Source organism: the organism of the source record quoted next, unplaced genomic scaffold (genome assembly GCF_019419815.1).
Source record: "Pyrus x bretschneideri cultivar Hongxiangsu unplaced genomic scaffold, Pyrus_bretschneideri_v1 Contig1, whole genome shotgun sequence".
Taxonomy (NCBI): domain Eukaryota; kingdom Viridiplantae; phylum Streptophyta; class Magnoliopsida; order Rosales; family Rosaceae; genus Pyrus; species Pyrus x bretschneideri.
The window spans coordinates 4,747,370-4,769,619 of record NW_025999390.1 but is presented as its reverse complement, the minus strand read 5'-3'; the positions used below and the strand labels follow the sequence as shown (position 1 = coordinate 4,769,619).

General features: G+C 34.7%; 2 protein-coding genes across 5 annotated transcripts; both read right to left on the bottom strand.

The window, feature by feature from the left end:
• Positions 1 to 14,144: 14,144 nt before the first annotated feature.
• On the bottom strand, positions 14,145 to 16,410 carry LOC125475729 (coenzyme Q-binding protein COQ10 homolog, mitochondrial-like). Its single transcript, XM_048580948.1, has 4 exons — positions 16,127 to 16,410; positions 15,637 to 15,832; positions 14,633 to 14,764; positions 14,145 to 14,473 (listed from the first exon to the last, which is right to left on the bottom strand). Exons 1-4 carry the CDS (start codon positions 16,405 to 16,407, stop codon positions 14,351 to 14,353), a joined length of 732 nt encoding a protein of 243 aa, XP_048436905.1. The 5' UTR covers positions 16,408 to 16,410; the 3' UTR covers positions 14,145 to 14,350.
• A 1,185-nt stretch (positions 16,411 to 17,595) lies between these two features.
• LOC103950130 (cold-regulated protein 27) lies at positions 17,596 to 20,054 on the bottom strand. 4 transcript variants are annotated; one of them, XM_048580915.1, is made up of 5 exons: positions 19,812 to 20,054; positions 19,118 to 19,327; positions 18,710 to 19,021; positions 18,299 to 18,361; positions 17,596 to 18,160 (listed from the first exon to the last, which is right to left on the bottom strand). In XM_048580915.1, the coding sequence occupies exons 1-5, from the start codon at positions 19,911 to 19,913 to the stop codon at positions 18,128 to 18,130; spliced, it is 720 nt and encodes a 239-aa protein (XP_048436872.1). In that variant the 5' UTR covers positions 19,914 to 20,054; the 3' UTR covers positions 17,596 to 18,127. The 4 variants fall into 4 exon arrangements, with proteins under 4 accessions (XP_048436872.1, XP_048436881.1, XP_009359564.1 ...); XM_048580924.1 differs by having other exon boundaries at positions 18,730 to 19,021; positions 19,812 to 20,050; XM_009361289.3 differs by having other exon boundaries at positions 18,252 to 18,361; positions 18,730 to 19,021; positions 19,812 to 20,049.
• Positions 20,055 to 22,250: the final 2,196 nt, after the last annotated feature.

Genomic DNA, 22,250 nt, shown 5'->3' with positions numbered 1-22,250 from the left:
ACAGGGACGGAGCTACAATTTTTTTTTAGTGGGGGCATCCCAAAAATTAACTAAGAAAACCTTATTATAGTGTGGTTTATACTTAATATGATAGTAGGGATACTTTCAAATGATGATGTATCACAATTTCATGTTACAAAAATTCCAGTATAGCAGTGGAAAGTGGAAAAGTGGTGAGAAAAATATTAAAACATGATAGGCGGGAGAGGAGTTTTTCAGTTTGAATGATAGAATAAGAGCCAAAAGGCATTGTGCTAGGTAGAGATGAGAATATACATATAAGGCTCACTGGCTTTGGGTTCCATAGGAACTCCGAAGTTAAGCGAGTTCGCGTGAGAGCTTTCCTAGGATAGGTGACCCACTAGGAAGTTCTCGTGTGAGTTCCCAGAAACAAAACCGTGAGGGCGTGGTCGGGGCTCAAAGCGGAAAATATCGTGCTACGGTTGAGTCAAGCCCGGGATGTAACAATGAAGGTATGTTGGATATTAGATACATATATTTTCTTCGAAGATAACGTGTGTATATTACATAACTCTAGTCTACAACTTAACAAACGAATTACTTGAGTGGGGATATCTGCCCCCAGTAAGCCTTTATTGACTCCGTCCATGAGTACGAGAATATATGGATGATTTTAATTAGCTTGGAGACAAGGTAATCTAACCACTCCACCGTCCTCTTTAATTACTCCCTGTAGGAGACCACTAGCATTTTCCATGGACTTCGTCGACAGTGACTGGAATGTTAATACAGTAGTCCCTAGTAATATTGCTTCATGATGACAGATCGTGTTTCAAATTTTTTACAGGTAAATCACCCTTAGAAACTTGCATAAAAAAAATTGTGTTTATAATTAATAATTTATGTATATTTGTTAAACTTTAATGTACATATATTGAATAGAAATTGTGTTATACATAAGGAATTGAGGAACGTATTAGTAGAGTATGAAATATATAACAGTCCCTTTAGTTACATTACCTGATTCATAATCATTTTCAAACTTACAGGGTTAATTAGAATATGCCTAGAAGATTTGTTTCTTGACTTTGTGTCAATTGGTTTTTATTTTTTGGTATTGAACTTGTATATGATTTATTAATGTGTTGGTTAGGCGGCTATATTAGTTACAGTTAAGTGTTTTCATTTTATTTTTCTTCGTGAGGTTACAGCATGAATTTGAAAACCAAATGACATGCAACATTAACTAGCTAGCTGGGAATTTTTTTATCCATGTTTCAATAATGTATTTTGGTCACAGATAATGTTTTATTACAGTGATAAAAAATAATTATGCCTATACATTTTAGTATGAGTTTGATCTCCCTGTAACAACTTAATTCACCAACATTATCATTATGTGTGTGTGTACAATATATTTGGTCAAATCATCAAAGTATAAACAGAAAGTGATGAACATTTTTTTTTTTTTTTTGAGTGGGACCTTTTTTTTGGGTGAAATGAGTGGGACGTTAATTAAACCTAGAGAGTCGGAAATGGGGAGGGAATAATCCAAGAATCTTGATGGGGCAGATGAATGGCCATAGTGGCATCCAGTTCATCGTTTCTAAAATTCTCATGATATCTCACCTTCCAGATCAGATCGTCCTCGTGGTCCTCGTTGATTCTCCTGGGGCTCACTGGAGACGCATTTTGTTTGTATTTTGTAGGTAACACGTTCATATTGATGAAATTAGGATTTCACCATAAAACTAATTGGTATAAGTCACTAACAAGGTTTGTCCCTCACTGATGTGGGACAAATTGTTCCTCACATTTGAACTCTCAACAAGTCCCTGCACGTGTGGCCAAGTGGATGACTCGTGAGCATGTGTGGCTCTTAAGCTTTCACACGGAATAATCTGCTCTGATTCCATAATAAAATTAGAATTTCACTATAAAATCAATTGGTAATATGAGAGTAGTCCAAGACCATATAAGCCACTAACAAGGTTTGTCCCTCGCTGATGTGGGACAAATTGTTCCTCACATCTCTCAACACATATATAGTACTAATTTATGGGTTATAATATGAACGGTCGAAAAATTTATATACAACTTAAGATATATAGTATTGGTTATACGCATTTGCTTTTCCTATCATAGACGGACTAATTAGTTACATTATGTGAGTCCTGACTATTACAATCAGAATGCACACTGGAAAGTTACTCGGCTCGGAGATATTACAAGGAGATCATATTAGGGTACGTACGTAATTTTGTTTTATGTTAGGTAGACTAAATTTGAAAATCAACGAGAAATAAGCACGTTAATCAATATTTAAATAATAATCCAATTATCAACTTCTATGTTATTTAGTTTACAAAATTTTGTCTACAAATTCAGTCTCTCTAGCATTACCCTTTTCATTTCAAAATGCATGTTATTGAAATTTTAAATTTACAGATGGATAATGCTAGAGAAACCAAATTTGCAAACCAAATGATGTGTCACCAATAGAAAATAAGCACGTTAATCAACACTTAAGTAATAATATATTCATCAACATCCACATCATTTGATTTTCCTAACATTACTTACTACGGATTTGGTGAGTTTGAATTCAATCGTTACCCCATTCACGTATACCCACTGTTCTAAAATCCCCGCCTAGTGCCCCTAGACCTCACCTAGGCGCTAGGCAGCTGGTCACCGCTCCGATTAATGCCTAGGTGTTTGAAAATTAAAAAATGGTGCCTAGACCTGCTGAGGCACCCGTCCTAGACCGCCAGACAGCCTAGGCACCCACTTAGGTTGCGACTCACTTAGATAGAAAATAAATAACTTTCATTTTGTATTTTATTTTTTCAATAAATTGTAATAGACTTGCTGAATAGTTAAATGAACACATTATATGCTTGTTCCTCACGTTTTCATTATGTTCTAATATTTCATAATATATATGTCATTCTATTTTGTAGTTTATGATGAAATTATATATATTTTAAGTATAAACAAACACTTATTTACACGAAATATAATAGATTTACTTAAATCTGTCTAGTCTGCCTAGACCCCGCCTAGGCGACTAGACCTCCGACTAGCGCTTAGCATCTTTTAGAACATTGCTATACCAAATTAATTTACTTAGAACCTGGGGAAAAGAATATTCATTAATTTTCTTTGGAAGGGTGCATGTGCAATTCTGAAGGAAATAATGTGGATTTCCCAGTGAATCTCATCGACATAATAATTAGAACCTGGGGAAAAGAATATTCATAAATTTTCTTTGGAAGGGTGCATGTGCAATTCTGAAGGAAATAATGTGGATTTCCCAGTGAATCTCATCGACATAATAATTATATATGCTGCAATGTACAACTGCGAAGTACGAGAAAATATGGAAATATAGTCTTTAGACCTATTAAAATTTGGCACGGTAAAGGGCAGGACATGTGTAGGGCATATGTGACTGCAAGTTTTCAATCATTTTTAAGGATACACGAAAGATACTCTCTCCAAATGGGAACGAAGAAAGCTCGACCTTCATTTCCCTTCAGTAATATATGTGACTAGTATCGAAACTTAATATGTTAACATGTGAATCAAACAATGAACAGCTTTCTGAAAAGAAAAAAGAAAAAGAAAAAAACCAAACCATGGTGCCATCTATCACCTTTGTTCTTTTAAATACAAAATGTAGTTCAAGTACTATAAAATGGAAAAGATTTTCATTTCCTAATATAATTTTTCCACTAAACTCTAATGTTAAATTAGACTTTAATTCTGGTGTTTACTTAGGTATAATAGTACTGGTAAAGTACGCAATAATCGGGTGTTTTGTGGGTTGTGTGCATGCCTCCAAATCACTTAACAAAACATTAAGCAATTAGAATAATACTTGCATTCCCTCACGAACGGAATGCACATATTTGATTATTTTCTAATAACATATGCTTATCATATAAGTTTTATAGCCCAAATAGTTCAATTTTTAATCTTCATTTGAGATCATATGTACAAAAATTCATCTAAATTAGAGATTGTTTAGTCACCCAAATGCATTAAATAAATTGACGGTTCATTATAAATATGTTCCTTGATTCTCATACCATCTATTGGTTTTATACATTTGGATGCATAAATGATTTCCAATTCGAATGAATTTTTGTAGGAATAATCTTCAAATGAAGTTAAGAAATTGAGTTGTTCCCAATCAAGAAATTTATATGATGAAGATACATTATTTGTAAATTGTAAAATATGTGCATCCCTCTTATAGAGAGTGAGTGATGCAAGTAATATTCCTTAATTCATATTCTAATTAATTAGGAAAGTTTCATGAACACAAGCTGAATTCTTATTAGTGGTGTGCGTAAATACGTACTACGCAAAGAAATTCCACCAAGACTGACGTTTAGTGTGTATCTACCACTTTTTCAGGTTTTATAAGAAAGGTAATGACATGGAGATCAAAATTTTAAACTAAATTTGTAAATGAAATGATTGTTGATAATTGAATTATTACTTAAGTTTTTATTAACGTGCTTATTCATATTGGTGACACATCATTTAATTTATAAATCTGATTTAAAATTTTAATCTTCCTAACATTATTCCATAAGAAATTTGATTAGGACACAAGGGCTGCAACATGCATGCGCTCTTCCTTACGTTGAGGTCACACAAAATGTGTTTTTTTTTTTTCTAATTCCTTGACGCGGTATTCACACTCTCAATATTTTTTAGGAGCGTTTTCATTTCAAGACCTTTAGCACACTTGGATAAGAATTGCTTTACTAAAGCTAGTGAGCATACAAAAGAGCCAAATCAAGTCAACACAATTATGTTCTTTAGTGAGCGTGGGGGATCCTCGACAGATTCTCTTTGTAAGGATCTTGAAGATCTTTCAATTACTTCTGTTTATCGTACATCGTGTAGTCAGAAATTATTATAAATTTTTTTATTTAAAATTCAATATAAATAATATCTGACAAAAACTGGTTACAAGATATACAATGAACAGATGTGATTGGAAGATCCAACGAGGATCCTCTTTCTCTAGTGAGCACAATCACCCTAAATCATCTAGGAGTCAAAGCGCCCAAGTGCGTGACACGTAATGCTATGAAAACTAACAGAGGTGATAGTACATTCACGCTAAAAAGTACAATCCACACAGTAAATTGCTTAAAAACTTTAGTGATATTTGTATAAACCTTAAATAGTTTATGCGGTATTTGCACAACACTGCCATCTATTTTCCGATACAATGGAAAGAGGCAACACGAACAGCAGACTCAACCAGAAACAAGACGGGATCTGTTACCATCTATTTTACATTGCTCTAACTAGACATGTAAAAGCTATGAGGACTATATGAGGAGTGCCTTAATACAGAATGTATTTCCCATGTTTTGGCAACTATATGTGTGACCACCTCTTGTATGTACAAACCCTGACCACGTGTTTTACAGCTCTTAGGGCTGAAGGTGTAGCTTGATTATGTATTTATCTGAACACGTACAATTTATTAGTACTGTCGACTTCTTCGGACAGAAGTCGAATATGCGCACCTGAATGCACGGAAACAATGTCCAAATCAAAACGAATGATGAGTGACTGGTGTATGCCTACACATACAATATGTTGTGTTGGTAATGCTCTCTCTCTCTCTCTATCAGTTGGTCTCCATCGCTTTCAAACTTCACATGCTCAACAATTGAAACACAAAGCTACGAACATTTGCTTGCTCCAAATCCTCCCCCCACAACAATAACTCTTGTTTGGTTTTTTAGGGCATGTTTGGCAAGCCCGTCAACGCGGCAATCATGCATGGTACGAATGTCATGTGCACTGAAAGGCACAAAGTGTACCAGAAACCTCCACACGATATCTCTTACCTTTTTCAGAGTTGGGGAGGTGTTTGATGCTGATTGGTGGTTTGGGACCCAGAAATCCTAGTAAATATATACGTATATATATATATATATTATATTGTATATATAATGGTCTGTATTATTGGGACAGGTGTCTGTTCATATATATATGCTTGCACGTCCCAATGTACGATGAATCCCACCATGCATAACACCACAAATGTACGATTAAGTTTTAAAGCTTCAAGGGCATTAATGCTTAATTAGGCATGCAGTGGTACTGTGGTTGCAGTACTACTTATGTTTATCATTGAAGAAATTAGAAAGAAAATAAACTTAGTGTAACTATTCTAAGAAGTTTGGTAGTGAAATGGTGGTGGTGGCAATCTAATCAACTTGGATGGGTGCTTTAATCTGGTATGGAACACTATAGAGAGTACACTTTGCTTCACCTTAACTACTTGTAACGTTAGTCATGATTTGATGTATTAGTAAGTTCTCTGGCTGAAATTCAAAATCCAAATTTATATTAGAGGGAATGTTTGGATAATGCTACATTGTCTTCTTAATTCTTATGTTGTTAAAACAATGAATAAGACATATTTGAAAAATAGTTTGAGTTTATGAGTGACTCATGTTCACATTATGATAATATAAGCGTTTCATATTATCAAACAATTTGACAAACGAATATAGCCAATGAAAAAAGAAATAATCAAACCTATCAATGACTCATATTCCATTATAACGATATCAACATTTTATATCATTAGACGGTCTGACAAAAATATTCAATAAAAAAGGAATCAAGTTTATCAATGAATCAAATGTAGGCATTCGGACAATATAAACATCTTATACTATATCAGACAAGTTAAGAATATTATCGATAAGAAAGAAATGTTGAGCACGTGTTAGGTTGATAGACTAGCTAGTAACTAGTGCCCCCATTACCACATACATGTAACTACTGCCCCCATTACCACATACACGTGCAGCTAGGAATCAACATTTTGGAGAATTATCTTCATGGCTGCTAATAAGACTGGTTTTTAGTGGGGAACGAAGATTGTGTTTGTTACACTCATCCACTACCTAGCTTATACTACCACGTTTTAGATGGTGCTAGAAGAAGGGGTCTGCACACATATGCAACACACGGCCGGCCGGACACACAACACACCAACGTAGGTATTTATATGCACACAAAAACACATGTAGGTAATGTACACCACTACCTAGCGTAAACCTTAAATTCTAAATGAATAAAGTTGAAGTTCAACTATAAACTTAGTTGACAACATGAGAAGTAGCTCACCTTCGTGTTCCTTATCTTTTTGCAATGTATTCATACCCTCAACACTAAATACTAAACTTAGTATATAAAAAGAATTGTAGATATTTCAAGTTTCATGCATAAACATTGAGCGTAACATCCCGGCTTGGACACAGAAGCATAATCATGAAGCTGGTCATGATATAGATTGTGCGAGATCTAGTCGAGTCCAGGTAAATCCAGTAGAAAATTATACTGGGAGATATTAGATCTGAAATTCATCAGAGGCATTATATATTATGATGTATGATGAGAAAAGGTTGGGGCTATATAGATATCGACTATAGATTTGCTCTACATGCAATGCATGCAAAGCGCCAGAAAACAGATCAAATAAAGATATGAAGATTTGAGATCGCTCGTATCGTCATCATAATAAATATTTCTCTGTCAACCGGTCACTTCTTGGTTTGCAAGGTGTAATATATGCAATGCATGCCTGGAGAGAGAGTGATGAACGAGTGTACTGTGTCGTTTGATAGCCGCCACAAAGATTCACACATAAAATGCAGCTTCCTTGACAGATAAATGGCTAAAGATACGAATTAAGGCCATATGATATCTCACCTAGACCTACATAGTTAGCTATATACATAGAGGCTAGGTATATTATATAATACTAGACTCTCACCACATGTTTAATCAGTCTTTTGTTTCTCACGAAAAAAATAAGCACGAGTTAATAGCTAAATGCTTATCATTATATATTTTGCAAAATTAAACATTGAGCCAAAGAGAATGAAAATTGTTTCAAGGCACCCCATCCAGTTCATGAAGTTGGCAGCAACGCTGCTATGGGAAAAAAAGGCCATACTCGCTATTGTGTAGTAGGGTTTTGAGTTATGACAGATGATATAACTCTTACAGGTGCAATTGTTCTGCAGGTTATAATATTCATATAACGTATATATATACTACTCTTTACAGAAAAACGTGGTATTAGTGCCTTTGTTTTAATAAAATTTAAAAAGTAATTTAGACCGTTGATTAAATTTAGTGAATTATCTTGTTCATTAGATACCTTTGAATTAATTAAGGTTTAGTTATTTCTCTACAACCTTAAAAATTATAATGATATCATACTAACTTTGATTGTTACAGCAGTGGATGTCTTCTTACCATATAGACATAAGATATTATTAGTGGGCATCATGAAATTACCTACTACGTTATTGACTTTTGGGTCCAAAACCTTCATATTTAACAATATTACAACAGATGTTAAGTTTCAATGGGATTCAATGACTTTATTACAAGAAATGTGAACTTAACAAAATTATCTTTTGACCCAAAGTTATAAATTTAGTATGTTGTTTTAAACATATTGAAATGAGTTGCTAAACTAGTCAGAAAATGTTTTTTATATACAGTAAGCTTCCATGAAGTCATACAGTTCGGAACAAACCAATTTAATAAGTTTAGGGAGGTTATTACTTAATACAGGTGTTGTTAAAAAATATTATTTATTGACTTATTTATCCTTAATGGATGTTGTATTTCCTAAATAGGATTCTTTTGAGGCTAAGTATGTTATTTCTTGCACATATGTATCCACAAGCTCAAAGACGTGATATCAACTCTAAAAACTAAAGGTATTGTCCCAAACAACTTTAGATAACTATTTAGTTCATCTTAGACTTTTGTCACTATGTAGAGGTGTTTCTCCTTAAGATAAGACCAAGAACAATTGTAACTTATTACAATATGAAGTTCATTCTTATACATAATTGGTCCCCAATTAAACAAATATTGGATTTAGGATTGCATTTGACCAGGCCCGGCCTTGAAAATTTAGGGGTCCTAGGTGAGCGTTTGAAGTGAGGTCCTAGAATTCTCTAATCCTCGACTCATTGTATATTGATATGTATAAAAAAATTCGCTAAATACATGAAAAAATCTATTTTTATATCAAATATAATTAAAAAAATTAATATCAAACACAGGGGCAAACGATAAAGAATCAAACCGACCCTTTTTTTTTTTTTTTTTTTTTTTTTTTGCAATGATGGAAATTTTGAAACATGGACAAATTTTCTCCAGATAATTTTTTTGTGAAACGAAGAGGGAAAACGACTAGGGCTGTATCGAGAAACATCTAATGGTTATTGGAAGCTGGAAAGGCCAAAACTAAAATAAATAAATAAAAATAAAAAAACAAGAGAAAAAGGAAAGCAACACACTCTACAAAACACTACGAAGCATTGCACACTCTATTTCCACCACACTAGCAACTCATTTGCTAACTTTGGCTTACTTTTATTTTTAACAAATGATATTATCTATACTAATGAGATAAGAAAATGGACTAGCCTTACAATAGGCTAGTAATAATGTGATTCAAATTCACCTTTGGCGAAAATCAAACTGTAAACCTCTCACTTACCAGTTAAAAAAAATATTACTAAATCGTAGTACTAAGTGGCACCAGATTGTAATACTGCGACCTCTCACTTAATTTTTATTATATTACAACATAGATAGAAAAAAAAAAAATATATGGGATCCGCCAAGATCGGGCTCTCTAGGCGGTCGCTTTATCCGACTAATTTCAAGATTGGCCCCTGCATTCTACTTGTACACAATTACATGAACCATTTATAACTCTTAGCTGTCTATCTTTAGTGTCATTTAGAGCAATAAATTCTTCAATCCCTACAAGTGTCATTCGATTTGAAAATTATTTAATCACTTATATATATAGAATACACCGATAATTATGTAAATAAGTAGTATTCTAATAGTTAAATTGTCCATTTCTTTTTTTATACGAATAACTAAACAGTATTCAAATTGAATAAACTTTTGAAGAGTTGAAATTTTTTATGATGATAAAGATATTGCATAGTTCCAATTATGAAGTTTGTATCGGTGTAAATATCTCAGATATTATCGAAGTATGAGCACTTTGTTACCCCTGGGAAGGAGGAAGTACTGTATCTATGAGAAATGTTAACGAGATTCTCTTCAAGTGAAACTCTTTATAGATTCTAGCCACCTTGTAGTTTAACGTTGATCTCGTGTCAACATTATCTAAAAACATGAGGTAACGAAGAGTCTATAAGAAGTCTCACTTTTAAAAGAGTTTCGTTAGCATTTCTCTTCTATCTGTAAGTATGTCTAATCTCGTTGTAATGATGTGCCAGCTGCTAACATGTTTCAGAGGTACTGAGGTACTAATGATGTTTAAACTTTAAATTACGTGATTAGACTAATTGAAGGAAGGAAACAATGATTATATCCAAACCCAAATGTTTCCCATCTCCATAACACCTTTCTGGCAAGAATGGAGTTTCTGCATGCCTCCTTCATTGCAAAATTATTGAAATCGATAAGGAATTGAAGAAAAAACAAAAAACGATAAAAAAAGAAAGTTAGGCCATTGGATTCTTTAATTCTGTAAACACACGGTGGATAATCATCTGTTGAGCACCATCAATCAGTCGGCGGTCGAGAAGATAAAAGACATATTCCCATATAGGTAAGCCAGCTGTGTTACTTCCATGTAATCCAAATCATTTGGGGTCATTTTAATGAAATATTTGTGGTTCCAATCTCCAATCATTGAGAGGACTTTGGACCAGGATACTTGATTACGTAACATATCGATTATTTAATGTTGGCAAATATCTATAAGTCATTACTATTGATAATGAAAATTTACGTACGTAAAAAATAAATGACAAATTTATTAATGTCTGATTGGATGATCAGACAAAACACATGGTTAAGCCAAGTGAAGCAAGATATTATATATGGCCAACTATGTTCTTCACGAGTCATGGTTTCAATATGATCAATGTTTCCGGTTCCCATTTCTAATTATTTAAAGAATATTAAGTTAGGCTGCTAATTACGTAACATATTTTGCAAACTCAATCGACAAACTATTGACTACAAACTTGTCATCTATAATTAATGCCCTTGATACTCCAAATACATAGTTATCAATATGCTAGCTTGCCATTGAAATCCTAAGTGAAAAGTAAATAATGACGCAATAACATCTTATTAGTTGTTTCGATAAGATACGCGGTGAGCTTTGTGTAGACCATGAATTTCTTTGGCCCTCATCCTTCAAAATTACAAGAGTGTATTTTTGTTCGTTATGCTCACTAAAATTATTGTTAGATTATTTTAAGTTTAAAGATTTGTATAACAAATAGAGTAAATCAAACTCATGCAACGGTAATCAATAGGGTGGTGAACATGATCATCACTTTAGAATGATGAACATCACCACCACTTTAAGATGATGAACATCATCATCACTTTTGGCTGATGAACAAAAATAGTTGCATTACAAGATGATCCTAGTGGGATCGAAATCAAAGTTTTAACTTAGCCGTGTCACAATTCCAGCTGGCGAATCTCCAAAAGTGCATGAATTATTGGTTAATTTTTGAGGTATATAAGAATCTACAGTGCCCTCAAATGGGCTGCTAGAGGGTGACAACTCTTTACTAATTATTCTCATAAGAAATTGATGGATCAAAAGTTTACACAATTTGTGTAACGTTTACTCGGTCAAAGCGGGCTCATACACCACCAAATGTCTTCCATGATTTTCTTAGCCCTCTGTGGGTCAGGACAGTGGTCACTATATCTAAAGTGTGCCATAACCTGACAAAACCCCAATGTCGGTCAGAATATTCAGATTACATTTTGAAGGGAGATGTTAAAAAATAAAATAATGCTAAGTAGATCAAATTTTATTTAATAAAATTTATAAATTAAATAATATGTCAATAATAAAAAATAAACATATTAATTGATATTTAATTAATAATTTAATAATCTACAACCATATTATTGGTATGCAAATTTTGTTTAAATAATTTAGTTTCACTAGCATTATTCTAAAAGATAAATATCAAATGTTAATTTGATAACTGACGACGTGATAATGTCAATTTTTTCTTCCTTAACCCATTAATCTATTTTTAAAAAGAAATCAATTAAAATTAATTTTCAAGATTTATAACTAATGTCTCTAATAAAATAATTAAAAAATAGTCGACAACATTTTTTTCATATGTCAAATTTGGCAGTAAAAAATTCATATGTCAATTCACTTAGGATTGGTACATCGGTTGGAACTTTTTTATACTTTCAAATTTGATTGCATGACATTCCATTTAAAATCTGACATCTTCTTTAGAGATGGTTTTATGTCCCGGTGAAAATAAAATAAAATTGCCTCATATATTGTATCATTAGGTTTTTTTTTTAAAAAAAAAATTCATTTCAAAAATCAAGAAGATGATTTTGCTTGCAGTTAAGCTTATATTTCAATATTTGTTTTGTTAATTTGATTGAACGAGTGCAGACTGCAGTAGGCATGTACAAAAGTGCGGCTATTTTGGACTGAGTTTGGTATGGACAGAAATGGCATGTCATTTAGTATTGGTTTTCGTTTTGAACACGAATACTCTACCAAATTGATAGCTCCATAAAATTTAGGGAACAAATCGACAAATATGTCAAAAAAATGGTTCGGTACAGAAATCGTACCATTACTGATTGATACCACTTTTTGACATAAAACCAGTTTGCTATGATGGATAATTCGGTAGATACGGTGCAATGGTACAATAAATAGTTTTGCAGCCGATGAAGTTGGTTGGGGGCTTTTGAACCGGTGAAAAAAACCCAACAAAGAACCAAACCGGTTCAAATCATGATCGACTTTGTTGGTAAAACAACCACAATATTAAAAACCTAACCGAGTCGATTATGGTTTGATTCAGTTTGGTTCTCAGTTTTGACACTTAAAAAACCAAACAGACCTGTTATTAAGTACATGTAATCACCTGCTTTTCAATCGCAAACCTATGTTTGAAATTTGATGGTTATGCATGGTTTTGGAGGTGACCTATCTAAACCGAACCGTTTCCATTCTTAATGTTGGTGAGGTGCAACTACTAGTCTCAAAAGTTTAATTTGCAGAAAAAAAACGAGTCAACAATGTTTATCAAGCTTACAGTTCGCTATCATGAGTGTCATTTATGACATAGAACCCATTTCCCCGTTTAACAACCATCGGACCATCCCCTTTTCTACCTTTCATTTTCTCCTTTGCGGCCAACAACCCCTTTTGATTGTTATCTCAGTTTATCTTCATCTGTTTGGTCTGCCATGCTCCATTATTGTTTGGACTCCCATCCTCTCCTCAGCAGCATTTTGGTTCAATAATTTTTGGATCCGTGTTGGGTCTTTAGCCACACAATTTCAATACAAAATCTCAGGATTTTGCCAAGCAAGCATGGATCAATACAAAGAAAGTTTCTGGCGACTTTCCGGTCAAAAGGATAACTATTAGGGTTACGTTTTGCACTCTCAGATTTGAGAACAATTGCAATATTTATACAAAATCTTTAAAATATTTCAATCTCATACATAAACTAATATTTTAGTTGTACTTTCATACATCCTATTAAGTTAGCTGTTAAGTGATGACATGATAACATGTTCCACATTTGTGTTGAAACTTGACGTGACTGCCGATTTATGCCACATGACGAAACAACTAATAAAATATACTTGATTATAAAAAATATTAGTTGTTTAGTCATGTGCTACAAGTTGGCAGCCGCGTCAATCTCAAGTTTGTATATGAGATGAAATGTTTTAAAGATGTATGAGGTTGCGATTCCAACTAAACTTCAGAGTGCAAAACGTAAGTTACCCAAACAAATATTAGGGACGCATTTCAAAAATACAGCAATGCCTAACCAAAATCACAGGGATCAGGAATGCAATAGCTCCTGATTCATACAAAGAGGGTTGCAAACAAAACCGATCTAGAGATTGAAGCCACCATCAGAGAGGTACATGACAGAAACTTGATCGTGTTTTTATCATTAACAAAGGAAACAATAACGTCGATACATCGGAACCGATTTAAGATTGCAATTGCAGTCCTACTGAACTGAAAACCGGCCTAGAGATGCTGATGTGGTGTTAAACTTCATTCTAGTGAGCACATGTACGGAAGACATCAAAAATCTATTAAGCATAAATTGTGTTATAACAGAAGAAACCCTCTGCCGCCCAGTGGCTTAAGCACTGACTATGATAAAAAAATAATGAGCCTCTGGGCATGGGGGACTATCATACTGAATTCAATCATATTGCGGACTGCATTACACAGAAGCTCATAAACGCTTTGTTTAATGGGGAAAAATGTCAAACCTCATGCCCTTTGTCCATATGAGTTTTCAAGTACTCGAACTCCTGGTCCATATATCAAATGACATCGCTCATTAAATGAACCAACAAGCTTAGAGACCACCTCCTTAAAGAATAGCGATGCCACCTGGGACAAGAACCATTGCCACATCACAATTATTAATCGAGTTCATCATGATTTAAATTCTCATCTTCAAACTTTAGACAATGAAGAATTCAGGATAATTTATGTGGTTGCTGAATAACTGCCACGGAAGAAAGTCTAATACTGAATAAAGAACCTTACCTGTCGGTAAAGTGGCGACTGGAATTTAAAATCCACCAAGAAATAAAGGCTGCAAGATCCTGGAACTGGCCCCGGATTGAATTCCCAGATGTTTATGAGATGATCGAAAAGGGAACTATTTGATACAGTTGACTAGAATTAAAACAGAAATAGAGACTGTTAAAAACCGAACTTTCAAAAATAAAACCAAAAGCAAAACCAACAAAGCAAAGCAACAAATTCAGGGTATATTCAGTAAGAACCACTTAAAATACTAGTTTGAAAAATCACATCAACAAACGATACCAAGATATTAGTGAAAAACTAAATTAGCCATCCAACGACTTACAAAAGTGACAGACTGACAGTACTGAGGTTTTTCTTTTCAACCATCAACAGCAATCTATTGTTGCTCTAACTTGTCATGTTTAAGCCAAACGCACAAACAAAATTTTAGGAAGAATTCAATCAAAATTTTGTATCCCAATAAGCATTAAGATCTGGTACATGCCATGCCAATCCTAAGCACACCATCAACTTCAAAACTCCAAGTGTGTGATTTCAGCAGGTACATTGGTCAGTTTCTCTCACACTCACTACTACAAAAATAGACAATGTCTCCAAGCTTAAATAACACAAATATTTTTTTTGTTTTTGAGAATATAGTAACAAGTTGCAAATTAACTTTTGGATGAATTATAGTATAAACTAACGTCATCTCCCAATGTTCTAAAACGCAAGTGAAGCTCCTTCAACATAATCCAAAGAAAACCCCTGGACACCTCAGTGAAACCTAATGTCTGTGACGCAAAGGCAGCTAAAAACAAAACGGTGTTTAGATATTCTCTGGTAGCTCACATATAAGTCTCAGGTATTTTGTTAACAGAGTTAAGAAAATCAGAGTATATCACCAGTGAACTACTACAATACTATTGATCAACTATCAGCAAGCAGAAATGTTAACACATGGATGGTAATAGAAACATATAGAAGGAATCATGGCAAGCTTGAAGAAAAATGATTGCCTTTATACGCTTTGGTCTCTCTAATTCGACATGGGAGACGTAACTTTCAACAAGAAATTTAAAGCCAATCTCGAGCTCAGCATCAAATGATCCATCCCGATAATTGTTAATTATGTCAGACCGCTGACACCAGGGAACGAAACCATGATACAAGTCTACCGCAGCAACCACATCGTATAACTGCTCCGGAGAATACCTAGATTCCAAAAATGCATCAGCCCACGTCTATCTCACATAGCAATCAAATGAGGGATACATCAAAACGATACAAAAATGAAATTCGGCATTCAAGACGAAATCTTTCATGGCTGGTAATCAATTGGGTCATTAGTTAATACAATGTCAAATATTATAATGCCAGAATACATATCAAGAGCTCCATTGCCTTTGAACTAAACAGAAATTCTAAATACAAGTGAAATCGTTTAAAAGCAGCTAACATAGGGGATGGTCAGAAAATCAGAAAATTATGAAATTGAAGAAAACTTACCCCAATACACGCCTCTCCTCATAAACTTTGGATAACACGCCGCCTTCTTCGCCGTCGCCGCAGCCGAGAAATTGCCTCCGTGACCTGTAATTGAAATCCAGCTGGGAATCGGCGGTCCATTTGTGGACCGATGATGACGGGGTTTCTATGCCCACAATGCTACCAAAGCACCGAATCGGGTCGAATTTCCGGCTGGACCGGACCAGATGCCTGGGACCGATTCTGCGGGAGAGCAAGGACCCCACCGCCTTCGAGGTCGTGCTCGACCAGAACAGCGGCATTGTGAGGTTCTGCGATCGGGAAACCCTAATTGCGATGGAACGCAATCGAATTGACAGGGAGATTGAAAGCCCCAAATGTTTAATTAAGTTTTCTTTTTTAGTAAAAATTGTTTGCAAAGTCTGGGACGTAAAAGCTGAGGAATTTACGTGAGAGGTATACGAAAGTCACAGAAGCCAAGGGATTAGAATTGACAGTGGACAAAAAATAAGAACGATCCGGATGCGTTTACGGATTTTAGGTTGACGTGTCCATATTTTTATCTATTTTAATTACGGCAGGGGTCGAAGGAGACGGATATAATGTCATAGCCCAGCACTACCGAGTACGGCACGTTTTGTGTTCGGTTTCTGTCAGTGGTGAATCAGAAATTGAAATATTTCTTAAGTTTTTTCGAATTCCTAAAGGATGAATTATTATAGTGAAATCATCAGCTACCCCTTTTAAAAAAAATCACTTAAAATATATTTTTATTTCACAGTAGCGTTTATGTTTGAACTTAATGATGAATTCGATTAATATGTAAACACGATATAATAGTGGGATTAAAGAACTTGCATGTTTATGGTTTGTCATATTTTGTGACTCCAAAAAGTAGGTAATCATTCCTACTCCACTCTCAATACAAAACATGGTCGGCTTACACGTATGAACTTCCTAATTCCTACCAAAAACGCAGCCTCCATCAAGCCTCCACCAAGTCTTTCAAAAACAAGTACGACAGACATCACCAATTTCTTACCACGTTCAAACTTTCAGTCCTACTTTTCGCATTTTTCAGTTCACAATGTCTCACCTCAATTTAAATTACACTACCCATACAAATGTTCGAAACCAGAAACCCTAACTATCACCTGTGGAACCCGAAGTAGTTGTAATTATCAACTTTATCGATATCGACAGACGGCTAACAAGGAGGAAGAGTTGGTTGACCGCTAGCAGAGAAAAACTCTCTTACAAAGAGGTAGAGTCAGTTGACCGCTAGCGGAGAAAAACCCTCTTGCACCCCATATATTATCTCAATGGAACCACTCTCTATTAGATAGTTATCACGTAATGTCACAAGGCTATAAGAAAAAATCTGTATCACTAGCAATTAACAATTCAAAAGACTGGCGTCTACCTTGTTTTCATCGAAATTCCAGACTTTCAAGGAGCACAAACTAAGCCATAGAAAATTTAACAAATACTTCCTGAAGGGTTGATTTTACTTTATTTCAGGCTTGGTTCAACAGTCATTACAGTCATTGCAGCGCAGAAGGCCCGGCCGCAGTAGACAGTAAGCTGTCTGAACTGCCGGTTTCTGCCTCGCCCGAAAAAAATGAGATACAACGTTCAATCAATACAGTACTAGCAATCGGCAATGGTACCAACAACAATGACTAATGAGAAACCAAATCTATACAGGCATAATAACAGCACATTCTGGCACCCGATTCCTACTCCTGCTGTTCCGATGTCACTTGTACTCGTGTTCAAAACATATGAACAAATGCCTTGATTGAACTTTATCTACCTCTCCACCTCTCCCATTGACATACACACTAAAGTATGCGTGTAGACAACAGCACTTTAAACTCGGTGTCTAGCGCCCATCTGCAGTCTCCAATATCCATCCATAATTTCGTAGGTTACAAAATAATCGTCCTATGCATCCATTTTCTCTTACACGGTCTCCTTTCCTCTAGCTGTAGCAATAGTATACCATTCTTAGTTACATCGTCAGGTACCGGCAGGCTTGCGGAGTGGAACAACCTAAAGTTGCAGAAAGAGAACAACAATTTTAGGACTCCATCGCCACATGATACGATAGTATGGTAGTAGCATAATGCATTGAAGACATTACCTGATCGTTACTTGAGGTATTAAGTATAAGAGTTTTCATCCTCTTACCGTCACATGAACCAACTGCCTTTTCTTTGATATCTTCATCGACAAAATTCTGATCCGAGACCTCTGCAAGAATAATCAAAATATGAGTCAAAACTTTTGGGATGTATAACATATAGACAGAACTCCTGTTTCAGACAATTGTAGAGAGAGAGTACGAATTACGATCCATTCGGCCTTAAAGGACTAACATTTATCGTTACTTTGCGATGCTGAAAAGGAATCGTGTCTGCAAAATGCATGAAAGATGTCCAACCATATTTCCATTATTCTCTATTTCTACGTTCGGGCCATCTAAATCGCAACTACTTCACAATGACTATAACCGAGTTCAAATCTTAAAAGATAAAAATTCAAGACTGAATGAATGAATGAGGCACGATATTTCACTAATCAATTTTCCAGCAAACACACCAAAGTGTAGCTGAGAGCACCTGTGTTGCTTCCAATCATATCCTGATGGCGCAACTGAGAGTGAGATGCATGAAACTGCGTCGAGCATGTAGCTGGTGCACCCGTCATTTCCTTCTTCCTACTTGAATCGACTTCTTCACATAGTGATGTATCCAGTTCTTGGACAATGGGAGATTCAAATTCTTTGGGCTTGCCGGCAGATCTAAAGTGCAGGAACCACGGATTCGCCAGAAGATCTTCATCTGCCCTTGCTTCAGCCTCAGCTCTTACAAAATTGACTTTCTGCCAGCAACCGCCTCGAAGTACCTTAAACTGCAGTAAACAAATAACTCCGAATGAATCAACCATAATCATACAATACAACACCAAAATCCATAATCCATTTAAAGTAATAGATTGAGTTCAGACCCGGCCGGAAGGGGCACGAGAATTAAACTGGGGTTGCTTTTGCCTTGACAATTTCGGATGCGATGAATTCCCCTTCTGCGAGTTCCGACCACGCGAATCCATGGAATTATACAACTGGTTAACAAATGATGCTTCCATGGATTTCAGGTACATGCTGTGTTTCTCATCCGTCCATTCTGTAGACATAGTTTCAGTCGGAGCCGCTATACCCTAATACAAGTTGCACACAATCATCACAAAATCTTCAGAAAACATTCAAACTAACACAAACAATTTCATACACACTGACAATATATTACTTGCATAAATATCAATAAGGAAAATTTGACATTCAATTAATATTTACCCAGATGAGCAGTGGCATGACAAATATCACACATTATATTCATAAAATAAAAACCCATATTTCTAATTAATATAAGAACCTAAGAAGGATTGGGGAAAAATATATATATAAGAAGGATTTTATATTCTAATTATTTATAAAAATCTATAAAATAAGTCAACCCCATCTGGGTGCAATTTCCATTAGATCCCAGCTCAAAGATGAAGAATTTCCAATACAAATTTAAGTTTAATTGGGTTTTATTATTCCTGCAAAAATTTGTAATTCTCAAAACTAAGAAATGGGAAACACCGAAAAAGATCCAAGTAATGATTTTTCAGCAAATAATAAATAAAAAAAGGGCTGTACCAAGCCGTCGGAAGGAGGGTCCTCCGCCGGCGCAACATCCCCGCCCAGCCGCTCACCGGTCTGCATAGAAACCTTCAACTCTCCCCCGATGAAATTATCCATAACTACCAAAAACACCCACCTCTCAGAATCTACGATTATTTTATTTTTTTTTTTTTTTTGGAGTTCTGAAAATTTTCAGATGATTCCAGAAGGAGACGAAAGGGGAAAGAGTTGGAGGAAATAAAATGTGAAGAAATGTGAGGGGGGTTTTGGTGCTTTTGGAGGCGGTGATGGGAACGAAACCGTACAGTTGTCACTCTTTTACACGTGTCATGGGGCCATGGCGTCGCCACGTCACTCCAGGGTTCGATTGAGGCAGCCCAGATATTTATTGGAGGCCTCCAAAATATCTTTTGCCGATTTGGTTTTCGATCTTTCTGGATTACGTGGCATCCCCACTTTTTACCGTCAACCCGCAACGCTTCTTCGCGCGCGCTCTTTCCCTTTTGGGTCCGGTCGGTGGTCCAATCGTTTTCTTCTTGATATTTGTTTGGTTTCTTCGTTTGAGCTTCTGAGGTCAAAAGATATTTTAGTATTTCCCAAACATTAATTCAATCGTTTAATTGACCAATCAAACTCATAGACTTCTCTCCACTTTTTTCAAGGGAAAAGATTATTTTCAAATCTCGAAATAATTAGTTTTCACTGTATTATCCTTATCTCATTTCTATATCTTTAATATCTGATTGATGTAATACCGTAAAATATCTCATTCTGATCGGTCTAATAATGGGTAAAAAAGTGCCAATTTTTTACATCTTAACTGATGTTCCATTTTTTGGTCATCATTTAGTTTGGTTACGAGCCTTCTCAATGGGTAAAAAGGTGCCAATATTTCGGCCCTTTTCGAATTAATAGAGCATCTATAAAGGAGATCTTACGTCTAGATGAAGATATGATTGTGCAAATTTGACATAAAAAATCTTTCAAGCTGAAGGATTATTTGCTGACTGGATTTAAAGCTTGTGTATTTAGAAGTCAAATTTGTCATCAACGTCAAATTTATGTTTGATTAGCTTAATGGTGGATTCCTTATTCCACTAACATTTCAATCAATATTGTTTCAACAATTTTTTTAAGAAATATTGTTGTGGCCTATATTCTACAAAGGGGTGCGGCAAAAGGAAGAGAAAGATATTCGAGAATAGACTTGAGGAATTGTGTGTTTATTTCTCAATCTTTGTGCTTTATTTATAGTAATAAGAAGGAAATAAACTTGCTCTCCAAGTAATACAAAGTCTATTACGAAAGATCTTCTAGATCCCAAATGATTCCTATTTTATCTCTACTTAGGATTTACACAATCACAATGTTGATAAGAACGTATGTCACACCAAATATAACAATTTAAAGCTCAAAATTAATAGAAAAATAACATTTAACAATTCGGTTAAACAAACACAAAATTTAACATAAAAATTCAGATAACATATCAGCCATCAATTTTAATTTAATTCTAATAATTTGACATTTTCCATTGAATACGGCCTTACATCTGTTAGCTATCTTCACTTGAACATCCAAAAGTAACTCTTTATTAATTTATTTCGTTTGACGGTTGATATTAAGTTAATACATTATAAAAAAAATATTAACAGATTAAAAACCAAGTTGAAAGTTTGAAAATAACAGTGAGAAGAATGTTGGGGTAACATTGGGGATTAGTTTCCTTAAACATAAATATCTGAATTTGGTGAGGTCCAATGGAATCACTGAAATTTAAAATTATGGAAGAAAACGACGTGTTGGGATAAAGAAATGCCATCACTTTTATGAAAGTTCTGCCTCACTAAATAATTCAAAGTTTGCAATTTGATTCTTTTTTTCTACCCTTCTTTAGGGATATTTTAGAGTATTTTTAAAAGAAATATCAAAAAGTCCACATTAATAATATGAAGATTATATTCACACTTCAAATTACTTCTCCCACATCTTTTAATTTTTTAATATTTTTCTATCAAGTGTTAGTGGTGTGTAGAAAATATTAAAAAATTAAAAGAATGTGGGAGAAGTAATTTGGGGTGTGTGAATATAATTTCTTTAATAATAACAGTTTCTAATACAAATGTAAATTTTTGACATGATATGAATTTGCAGCAATAGAATTGTTGTCAAACTTGACGAATGAGGATCTTCGAGATCATCTTTTTGAGGATCCTATGCATCCTCAAATCGTGTTCGTTCATGATACATCGTGCAGTCATAAATTATTTTAAATTATTTTATTTAAAATTAAACATGAACAATACCTGATAAAAATTAGCCACACGATAGATGATAAACAGACATAATTTGAGAATTCCCGAAATCCTTCAAAAGATCCTCATTCAAACTTGACAATATCTTCCAATTATTTTTATTATTTTTTCTATTGGTTAAAATATTGATTTATTCTAA